At 32.7% G+C, this 11,954-nt stretch overlaps 1 protein-coding gene, 1 long non-coding RNA gene and 1 pseudogene across 2 annotated transcripts; 2 read left to right on the top strand and 1 right to left on the bottom strand.

Moving 5' to 3' along the window:
- The first annotated feature begins 2,819 nt into the window (after window positions 1-2,819).
- On the top strand, window positions 2,820-4,698 carry LOC107931429 (aldehyde oxidase GLOX). The gene has a single exon (XM_016863305.1). It carries the CDS (start codon window positions 2,854-2,856, stop codon window positions 4,498-4,500), a length of 1,647 nt encoding a protein of 548 aa, XP_016718794.1. The 5' UTR covers window positions 2,820-2,853; the 3' UTR covers window positions 4,501-4,698.
- Window positions 4,699-6,524: 1,826 nt separating this feature from the next.
- Window positions 6,525-8,177, top strand: LOC107931425 (aldehyde oxidase GLOX-like; annotated as a pseudogene).
- A 645-nt stretch (window positions 8,178-8,822) lies between these two features.
- On the bottom strand, window positions 8,823-10,406 carry LOC107931387 (uncharacterized). The gene is made up of 2 exons (XR_001693222.2): window positions 9,336-10,406; window positions 8,823-9,090 (listed from the first exon to the last, which is right to left on the bottom strand). It is a non-coding gene; the product is annotated as an uncharacterized lncRNA (long non-coding RNA).
- Window positions 10,407-11,954: the final 1,548 nt, after the last annotated feature.

The following is an 11,954-nucleotide window of genomic DNA, read 5'->3' as shown; positions in this document are numbered from 1 at the left end:
GGAATTGCAAGTTTTTGGCTGATGATGAAATGTATTTCAATCTGTTCCTATGTATAAGTGCTTTGTGAAGGTAGGAAAGCCAGTTTGAAAAATTTTAATGTAAGTTTTTATGTTTGGCATTATGACATGTTAGATTCCTTTCATATAATTAATCATTAATTTTAATTAACATGTCCGTTATTTTTTGGATTATTAAACTAAATTATCATAATCTTGTGTTATATGAGTTGGTCAGTGCATAAATCCAAAATCTTGGGATCCTTTGCGTAATCCACACTATATTATAAAATATATAATGTAATGTATTTATGAAATAAAATCATGAAAATTATAATTAAATTATGCTGACGGATAATCACTCAATTTTATCAAAAAATATTAAGGAATTTGTTAAGAAATTGGGTCAATGGCTTTTTTTTTGGATTGAAGTTCAATGTTTTGTCGATGGTTTTTGTCATAAATAATTGCAATCGACACGTTGTTGACAAAATCATAAAAATAAACAAACGACGTGCCAAGGAAAAAAAAAGTATTATTGGTTACTCCATATTCTTTGGTATTTTCTTGTTCTAAGTTATCGGGACAACAAATATATAAGTGTCCCATGCAAGGTATATATATATATAATTTTTTATATTTAAATTTAAAATTTAAGATTTATATTATCATAATTTTACTTTATATCAAACATGGTTAATTATATGTTGGGGTTAAAATATTAATCTGGAATTTTTTAAATACACTTATTATGTTAATCTAGATTTTATTCCAAGATAAATTTAAATATATTTTAGTTTTCAATACGTTAAATTTCAATACATCAAACACGAATTATTTATAATTTGTATTGGAATTATATTTGTAATATTGTACTTTAAAAATATTAAATATTAAATATAATGTTAGTGAAACAAAATAAGAGATTACAACATTCCAAGATTCTATGCATTGAATGAGATAAGAGTTTCTCACCAAACATTCTTTTGTTTCCCTCTCCATTTTTCTCACGTACATGATTAGGGATTAATTATTTTTGTCAACCCAAATATTTAAAACATAGAATTTTTAGTTGATAAACCAACCAAATAAATATTCCATGAAGATATTAAGATGAATTGAGTAGATGTACCCATTTTTTTTTTTAAAATTAAATAATTTTTTGAGTTTAAATCTCGCAATTTTTTTAGTGTAAGTTCCTCTATTATATTTCTTTAAAACCTTAAATTTCAGTCTTAATATAAAAATAATTTTCAAGTTCAAACCTTAATATAGGAATAATTGACAATTTTAGAGACTAACTTGTAGGGGTGTGCAAAAAAAAAATTCTAAATCGAAGTGAACCCAACTGAAAAACTGAATTTTTATTTATTTATTCAGTTTTTAAGTTTAATCTATTTTTATATTTAATTTAATTGGTTTATTTAGCGTTTTAACATTTTAAGGCTAAAAGCCTATAGCACATCTCATTAGAATTTGACTTATATACAATTTTAAAAGTTTAAATCCAGTTCGTATTCAACTACTTAATCTCTTTAAGAATATTTTTGTTTTGGTTGGTTTATCTTTTTAATATTTCGGTTGACAAAAATAATTAATTTTAAATTATTCATCACAAAACATGAATATATATATATTGAAACATGATCACTAGAGTATTTAAATTTCACTTTTAAAACTCACATATATTCCATTCTAGTCCCATTTGGTTTATAGATAAGATTCTAATAAATTTTACTTACAATATATAAATATTGAGATTTGTTATTATAATGTTATGCTTAATTTAATTGTCATCAATTGCGAAATTGATAAGAAATTAAATTGTTGCGAATTTTTTTAGACAAACCAATTGATGCAATTTCAAAATGAATAAGAAGGACCGGAGAGATATTTTTAACATTCTGCATTCTAGAAACCCAAACTTGTGGGAGACAACCAACGTGAGGAAAACAAATAAACAAAAGAATGTTTGGTCAGAACTACAAAGTCAAACCCTTATCTCATTCAATTTAAAGAATCTTGGAATGTCCTTAACTCTTATTTTGTTTCATTAATATCATGAATTAGGTAAAAAGGACAAAAACGAAGTTTTAAAATAGAAAAGGGTTAAAATATATTATTATTTATAAATTTAAAATTTAGTTCTTATTATTATTATTTCTTAAAATTAAAATCTTTTAATTCGATCAAGAATAAACAGATGGGAGAAAGGGAAATAAATATTGTTAGTCCGAATATTTTAAACAAGAAATATATAAGAGAATATTGAGTACCAAACATTTTAAGTATTCATGAACCACGAAAACTGTAGTTTTCTTTATCATTTTCATTTGCACGTCTTTTATTTATTTATATAAATTGTGAGGGCAATTATTTATGAGAAACTAAGAATTGAGAAGGTTCATGTCCCAAATCCCTAATATATTTGATCCACAATAAGAATTTAAATCGCATAAATTTATTATATAATAATTATCATAATTTTATTTATTTATTTTTCGACAATTATGTTTAAATTGAAAAATAAATTGGACAAAAAAATCATACTATGAATTGCACATCAAAAATATTATTATAATCTAAAAAATAAAAAAAAATTTATGTTTTATACCATATTAAAAATAAAATTTAACCACCAACTCATTCAAATTGCTACATAAAAAAGTGTTACTCAAAATTATTGTTTTTTTATATGAAAAGAATCTAATCATATCATAATGTCAAACATAAATCTTTAATTAATTAATTTTTTTAAAATTGTATTCCCTCCTTCACAAAGCACTTATAAATAGAACCAAATTGAAACACAATTCATCATCAGCCAAAAAATTACAATACCCCATCAAAGCAAAAATGGCATCTCCTTCATTTATTTTCTCAATCCTTCTTCTTCACTTTCTCTTTGCATCATTGCCCAGCCACCGTACCCTCACTTTCGCCGCTGATGGTAGTTGGCAACTCTTGCAAAAAAGTGTCGGAATCTCCGCCATGCACATGCAACTCCTTAGGAACGACCGTGTGATAATGTTCGATAGAACCGATTTTGGACCGTCGAATCTATTGTTACCGAATGGGAAATGCCGCAATGACCCAACTGACACGGCTCTCCAAGTGGATTGCACTGCTCATTCAGTAGAGTATGATGTTTTTGCCAATAAATTCCGAGCTCTCACAGTCCAAACCGATGTTTGGTGCTCTTCAGGTGCCATCATGCCTGATGGTAACTTGTTTCAAACCGGCGGTTTCAACGACGGCGAACGTCGGGTCAGGGTTTTCAGCCCATGCAGGACATGTGATTGGAATGAAATACCAAATGGATTGACGGCCAAAAGATGGTATGCAAGTAACCATATATTGCCCGATGGGAGACAAATCATCGTTGGTGGTCGAGGACAGTTTAACTACGAGTTTATCCCTAAAAACATCGTCTCTAATAAGATCAACTTGCCTTTCTTATCGGAAACTAACGACAAAGGAATCGAGAACAATCTTTACCCCTTTGTTTTCCTCAACGTCGATGGAAACTTGTTTATTTTCGCCAACAATCGGGCTATTTTGTTCGATTATTTGAACAACATAGTTGTCAAAAAGTATCCAATGATCCCCGGTGGTGAACCTCGAAGCTATCCGAGCACTGGTTCAGCCGTTTTGCTTCCGTTGAAGAACTTGAAAGCTACAGCCATTGAAGCTGAAGTTCTAGTATGTGGTGGTGCTCCTAAAGGATCCTACCTTCAATCTTTAAAAGGTACTTTCATGGCTGCCTTGAATACATGCGCTCGGATTAAAATAACTGACCCGAATCCAGAATGGGTCATGGAGACTATGCCTTTAGCTAGAGTCATGGGTGACATGATATTGCTTCCAAACGGCAACGTCTTGCTCATCAACGGCGCCGGTTCCGGGACGGCGGGATGGGAACAGGGTCGGGACCCAGTTTTGAGTCCGGTCTTGTACCAACCTGATAACAATATTGGCTCACGGTTCGAGGTTCAAAACCCGACCACCATCCCTCGTATGTACCATTCCACAGCGGCTTTACTTCGTGACGGAAGAGTTTTAGTCGGCGGAAGCAATCCCCACGCGTTTTACAACTTCACCGGTGTACTTTTCCCGACCGAACTAAGCTTAGAGGCATTCTCGCCGGCGTACTTGGACGCTAAATTCGACAAGATGCGACCAACTATCATTGCTCCTAAGTCGATGTCAGGGATTCGATACCGGAAGAAATATACGATCCAAGTGGTGATTAATAGCGACAAAGTGGATGAAAGCTCGGTGTCGGTGACAATGTTTGCACCAGCTTTCAACACGCATTCGTTCTCCATGAATCAAAGGTTGCTTGTTCTCGGAAACGAAAAAGTGACAGCGGTGGGTAACTCGATATACAACATTGAAGCAACGACGCCAAAGTCGGGGAATGTAGCGCCGTCAGGATTTTATCTATTGTTTGTGGTTCATCAAGGCATTCCAAGTCAAGGCATTTGGGTCAGGTTGCATTAAGACTAAACAAAACATGAAAAAAAATACAAACATTCATTAAATCTGCAAAAATAAGGTTAGTGATTTGTGCTTAAAAGGGATATTTGATCCAAGTTCACTTGTAAGCCCAAAACACATGGTGCTTTGTATGTATCTAAAAGATTTGATGATCTTAAGGTGGTTCAATAAAGAAGGATTTTGTTGTCTTTAATTATTTTAGTCGGTTTGCTATTATAAACAAATCAAACAAAACCGGATGAATTAATTTTTTTAAAATAGTTTAAAATTATAAATAAAAATATTTAAAAATCCAAAAAAAATGAAAGATATATTTAAAAAAATCATGAAAATAAACCGAAACATAATGAGAAATTAATTTCTTTTCAATTCACAATTTTATATTAATTGAACATATACTCGATTGAAAAGAAGAAGATAAATAAGCTAAATTTATAAAACAATATTAGTATACTATTAGGGTTATATTAATAATTTAATTTTTTTAAAGAATAAAATAAAAAAGAATCACCCTCTTTATGGGACTCAGATTTGCGTATTTAAGGTTGAAAGATAACTTTATTTATGTAATCTCAAAATTTTAACCAATAATTATAATTATTTCTAAATATATAATTATCATAATTTCTATTATACTTCAATGTAAATTTAATAATATGATAGAAAATAAAAAAAAATATGTTCGTCAGTTCAAACTCGTGTTTATGTATATAAGATTACAAATGATTGTAAAGATAATTGCATTTTGACCTTCAAACACTTAAAAATTTATTGGGTTGGTATATCAAGTAAAAATTCTCTGTTTTAAATATTTAGGTTGAGAAATAGAATCTCTTATTTCCTTTCATTAACATGAGTAATCTATTGAAAGAGATTTATAAAACATGCATTTGCGATTAATATTTTTTTTATTTATATTGCATCATCAACAAAATACTAAAATGCACACCTTGTTAGTAGATGAGATATGTCGGAATATTTTAAAACAAGAAAATACAAAAGAATATTCCCAAACATTTTAGTTGTCGATGAACCACAATTTCCACGTCCTTTATTTTTCTTTATATATATAATTTTGTCAACTATGTGTCGATGGCAACAAACTATGAACATAAAAATGATGGAATTAGCTTTTAAATATTTGAGGTTGACAAGCATAAATATTAATCCCTCGTGTATGTAGAAACGTGAGGGAAAGCGATTGATGAGAAATATAGAGTCTTATTCAATGGATAGAATCTTGGAATGTTCATTATTTTTTTTAACTCAATACCACGGATTGAAAACATGAATTAATATATCTAATCCAATAAAATTTATGTTAATTTTTATTTTATTTTTAAAAATTTTAGATCAATATTTTAATTCCAATATATAGCTATCTTGAATCTTGATTAAATAATTATATCATAAAAGTAAATTAGTATAAGAATTAAATCTTATATATTTGTCGTCCAAATATTTTTAAAAGACGAAAATACAAAAGCATATTGAGTAACCAATATTCATGAACCATTTTATTTTTCATTTGCACGTCCTTTATTTATTTATATGATTTTGTTTACAATGTGTCGATTGCAATTATGTATGACAAACTATCAACAAAACATTGAACTTCCATCCCAAAAAAAAGCCATCGACCCAATTTCTTATCAAATTCTTTAATATTCTTAACCCTTTTTAATTTTTTTTGATAATTTTCATGATTTCATTTCATAAATACATTACAGTATTAATTACGAAAAGATGTCAAGATTTTGGATGCACCAAGTAACCAGTCCACTTATATAATAAACAATGGACGACAAAATGAGGGGTTACAAAACATGAGATAGAATTCCCTCAAAATAAAACAAAAAGCCAATCCCAATTGCGGGAAATGTTATTTCAATTTTTTTATACATCTAATCATATCATAATGGTAAACATAAGAACCTTAATTAAAAAATAAAATTGGGCTTCCCTCCTTCACAAAGCACTTCATCATCACCCAAAGTAAATCAATACAATAACCCATCAAAGCAAAAATGGGAGCTCCTTCATTTATGTTCTCTACCCTTCTTCTTCTTCTTCAGCTTCTCTTTGCATCATTGCCCCACCACTGCACCCTCACCTACACCGCCGGCGGTACTTGGCAGCTCCTGCAAAAAAGTATAGGAATCTCTGCCATGCACATGCAACTTCTTAGGAATGACCGTGTCATTATGTTCGATAGGATAGATTTCGGGCCGTCGAATTTGTCATTACCGAACAGAAAATGCCGAAATGACCCAACCGACACGGTGCTCCGAGTGGATTGCACAGCTCATTCAGTGGAGTACGATGTTTTTGCCAATAAATCCCGGGCTCTCATGGTCCAAACCGATGTTTGGTGCTCTTCAGGCGTCATCATGCCCAACGGTAACTTGTTCCAAACTGCGATTTTAACAACGGCAAACGTCGGGTCAGGGTTTTCAGCCCATGCAGGACGTGTGATTTGAATGAAATACCAAATGGGTTGACAGTAAAAAGATGGTATGCAAGCAACCATATCTTGCCAGATGGGAGGCAAATCATCGTCAGCGGTCGAGGGCAGTTTAACTATGAGTTCATCCCTAAAAACATCGCCGCTAATAAGATCAACTTGCCTTTCTTGTTAGAAACTAACGACAAAGGAATCGAGAACAATCTTTACCCATTTGTTTTCCTCAACTTTGATGGAAACTTATTCATTTTCGCCAACAATCAAGCTACTTTGTTCGATTATGAGAAAAACATTGTTGTCAATCTGATGATCCCCGACGGTGAACCTCGAAGTTATCTGAGCATTGGTTCGGCCGTTTTGCTTTCGTTGAAGAACTTGAAAGCTTCTGCCATTGAAGCTGAAGTTCTAGTATGTCGTGGTGCTCTTAAAGGATCCTACCTTCAATCTTTAAAAGGTACTTTCTTGGCTGTCTTGGATACATGTGCTCGGATCAAAATAATCGACTCGAATCTAGAATGGGTCATGGAGACTATGCCTTTTAGCTAGAGTCATGGGTGGCATGACATTGTTTCCAAACGGCAACGTCTTGCTTATCAACGGCACAGGACCTGAGACGACAGGATGGGAACAGGGTCGGGACCCAATTATGAGTTCGATCTTGTACCGACCCGAAAATGATATTAGCTCATGGTTCGAGGTTCAAAACCCAACCACCATCCCTCGTATGTACCATTCAACGGTGGCATTACTTCGTGACGGAAGAGTTTTAGTCAGCAGAAGCAATCCCCATACATTTTACAACTTTACCGGTGTGTTTTTTCCGACCAAACTAAGCTTAGAGACATTCTCACCGGCGTACTTAGATGCTAAATTTGACAACCTACGACCTACCATCATTGCTCCTAAGTCGATGTTAGGGATTTGATACTGGAAAAAATATACAATCCAAGTGGCGATTAACAACGACAAAGTGGATGAAAGCTCGGTGTCGGTAACAATGTTTGCACTAGCTTTCAACACGCATTTGTTCTCCATGAATCAAAGGTTGCTTGTTCTCGAGAATGATAAAGTGACAACAGTGGGTAACTCGACGTACAATGTTGAAGCAACAATGCCGCGGTCATGGAATGTAGCACCATCGGGATTTTATCTATTGTTCGTGGTTCATCAAGGCATTCCTAGTCAAGGCATTTGGGTCAGGTTGCGCCAATACTAAAAGAAACAAAGAACATAGTGAAAAATATTCATTCAAATTGATGATAGTAAGGTATGTGATTAGTGCTTAAAAGGGTTGATTCATCAAAATTCACTTGTTAAACCAGGAAATAAAGTTTGTGCTTTTAATTATTTGTAAAGATTTGATGATTTAATGTGTAAATTTCTTTCGATTATCAATAAAAAATTATTTTATTTTCGTTAATAGTTGAGTTAATTTTAGTTAGAGATACATCTATAGTCAGGTCAGTTTGAATTCATCAAGACTCATGTATGATAGTAATTTCAAATGGTAAATCGAAAAGTTCATGAGATAGTTATGAAATTAGCATATAGAGTTATTAAACAATTCACTAAAATATTCAGTGAAAAAAATAGTACACGGACTAAATTAAATAGTGACTAAAAAGAAATTATTTGATTTGAATTTTTGACATGTCCTTGAATTTTGACTAAAAACAATTTAGTCTCTCTACTAAGTTAAATTTTGAGATTTGTTCCTTAGTTTATACTTTAATTTAATGCAATTTGGTCCATCTAAGTTCAAATGGTTAACAACTTTGGTTAAAGTAATAAATTAATTTTTTTTATCATTCGATCAAATGGTTGATGTTGTAATGGGCCTATTTTGCCCGGGCCCAAGACAAATAAAATCCAAAAATATATAAATTAAAAGTCCAAATTACAAAACAAAACATCTGGCCCAAGACTAATATGGCCCAAAACAACCAAAAAACCCTAGCCCACAACACATAAACAAAATTTTCAAAGAAAAAAAACCCTATTTGCAGCTGCGCCACTGCTCTCGTGCCACGTCAGCGAGCCTTGTCCCGAGGCCTGACACTCCTCCTCTGTCAGCCTTGCACCAAAATGGCAAGGGTCAGCCTTTCAATGTTCGTTGACTTCGCCAATGACTGCAAAAAAGATAAAGAAAGGAAAACATGATAGAAACAACAGCAGAAACAGTAATAAACCAAAAGCAAAACAGTGTATCAGTGGCTATAAAGGCCACGAAAACATATTGTAATGGACACGAAGATTTACAAAAAAAAGCAATAAAAAAACAGAATATCAAACTTCAAAAGGTGATTTTTTAGACTTTCATTTTTTATTTATTTTAGAAATATACAAATCAAATAAAAAAACACAAATTTTTTACCTTGATCGTCGTCACTTCACCCTCTGTTCTAGAATATCGAAGGACCCTTGAGGGTTCACGTAATGGTCGCAACGGAAGTGGGTAGAAACAAGGGGTTCTTTTGTTTCTTTTTGAATTTTGGGCATTTCAAAACCAGATCTGGGTTCTACTAAAAAAAGGGACAAAAACGAGGTCTTGGCATTTTCTTGCCACCGTGGACGGTGGAGCCGTCGCCGGTGACCGGCGACCGGTGCGGCAGTGGTTCGCCGGAGCTATGGCCGGCAGAAGGGATTTTGAGAAAAAAAGAGGATGTAAGATGGGCGGTTGGTCAGATCTAGTATGGATTGTACATGGACGGTAGTTGGAGTTGACGGCTCCCCTAGGTTCCCCCATCTGGGATCCTTGGGGAAGAGGATTAAGTTGGCCCTTGCGAACAACTTGTTGCACTATTTCCCTTCAACCCTTTGAGCGAAATGTGACAAAAAGGAAGGAAAATCCATGGACAAACCCCATCGTCTCCACCCCATAGGAACTTCGAGATCACGCCAATGACACCTTCGGTATCCAAGGGTCGCGGACCAACCATAGAACCCTATTCAATAAGTGGAATGCATTACGATAGCAGAAACAGTAATAAACCAAAAGCAAAACAATGTATCAGTGGCTACAAAGCCACAAAAATATATTGTAATGGACACGAAGATTTACAAAAAAAGAGCAATAAAAAACAGAATATCAAACTTCAAGAGGTGATTTTTTAGACTTTTATTTTTTATTTATTTTGGGCATTTCCCAGATTTGGTTTCTACTCGAAAAAAGGGACAAAAATAGGGTCTTGGAGTTTTTCGACAAATGTAAACGGCGGAGACGTCGCCCGTGATAGGCGGCAAGTGCGGCGGCGGTTCGCCGGAGCTATGGCCGGCCAAAAGGGATTTTGAGAAAAAAAGAGAAAGTTTTCTTCTTTTTTTTTTAAAGCAAATGGCTGAAATGATTTTTTTTTAAATAACTTATATAACCATAGTGAAACGGCTGAGTGAACCAAACGCTCAAAACTATGTCAATTTGGGGAGCCAACCCGAAATCTGACCCGCGTGTTTTAAATAGAAATGGGCTATTTTCTGCTTCAATCCTTCCACCTTTTTTACACTTTTCAATCTAGCCCTATCCATGTTTTATATATTTAAAATATTTCCGCATAATTTTATTTTCGTTTCATTTCGGTCCATTACGAAACGACTCACTCTAAGGACTGGGAATACTTTCCCATTTAGTCCTCGTCCCTTTGCGCGCATTTTATTTAGGCCCTAATTCCTTTTTTTTTCTTTTTAGATTTGGCCATTCAATTTTATTTCATTTTTAATTTGATCCCTCGACTCGCCAAAGGAAACAACAACCATAAGGACAAGGGATATTTTCCCTTTCAGTCCCCATTCGTTTTAGCGCGTTGTATTTTGATCTTTGTTAGCCTTTTTTATTTACAGTTTGTACCCTTTAATTTCACTTAAATTCCAATTAAATCCTTTATTTATATAATTTCACCTTGTACTAATTTTTTTATTATTTGTTTATTTACCTATTTATTATTATTGCCTTGTTTTTATTTAAAATTCAAATTATCCCTATTTGTTTTATATATATTCATTTATTTATTATTCTTTACTTTTTAAATACCTAAATTTAATCTTATTTATATTAGCTTTATCTATTTATCTATTTACTTATTATTCTATTACCTTTTAAATACTTAAATTGAATGTTATTTATATGTGTTTTATCTATTTATTTGTTTTTTCTTTTACTTTTTAAACGTTTAAATTTGATGTTATTTATTATTTATTTTATCTATTTATTTACTATTCTTTTACTTCTTTTTTATATTTTATTTGAATACTATTTATACTCCATTTTCATTAAGCACCTTTCATTTTCATTTTTTATTTTTTATTTTGAGCCACTTTATTTATTTTGTTGTTAATGCCACAAATTAATTTTTTTATTATTGCCATGTTCATATTATTATTATCATAGTATTTATCCATTTATTTGTTATTTATCATTCTAATATAATTGCTACCCATATAATCATTTTAAACTACCTCATTATTGTTACATCATACATTAGGCTTAAGTACCTATTCATTTGTATATTATGCCCGAATAAGCTAAAATGCTCGTCTCTATAAGTATCATGTTTGTTTTTTGCATGATGGATAAGAAGGAAAATTTTTAAACCGAAACGACATTCATTATTTTTGGAATTAAAAAAGTCGTGTTCCCAACTTACGGAATATGCTTTTTTCTAAAATTGAGATAATCGAATATATTTTAAAATTGAGATAATCGTTGGCATACTTGGATGCTAAATTCGACAACCTGCAACCGACCATTATTGCTCCTAAGTCAATGTCGGGGATTCGATACCGGAAGAAATATACGATCCAAGTGGCGATGAACAGCAACAAAGTGGATGAAAGCTCGATGCCGGTAACAATGTTTGCACCAGCTTTCAACACGCATTCGTTCTCCATGAATCAAAGGTTGCTTATTCTCGGGAATGATAAAGTGACAGCAGTGGATAACTCGACGTACAATGTTGAAGCAACAACGCCGCGACCGGGGACTGTAGCGCCTTCGGGATTT

Source organism: Gossypium hirsutum, chromosome D09 (genome assembly GCF_007990345.1).
Source record: "Gossypium hirsutum isolate 1008001.06 chromosome D09, Gossypium_hirsutum_v2.1, whole genome shotgun sequence".
Taxonomy (NCBI): domain Eukaryota; kingdom Viridiplantae; phylum Streptophyta; class Magnoliopsida; order Malvales; family Malvaceae; genus Gossypium; species Gossypium hirsutum.
This window is presented reverse-complemented; position numbering and strand designations above follow the sequence as displayed.

Excerpts from the sequence above, each read along its gene's own strand:
- LOC107931429 (XM_016863305.1), top strand. The coding sequence starts at position 2,854 with ATGGCATCTCCTTCATTTATTTTCTCAATCCTTCTTCTTCACTTTCTC.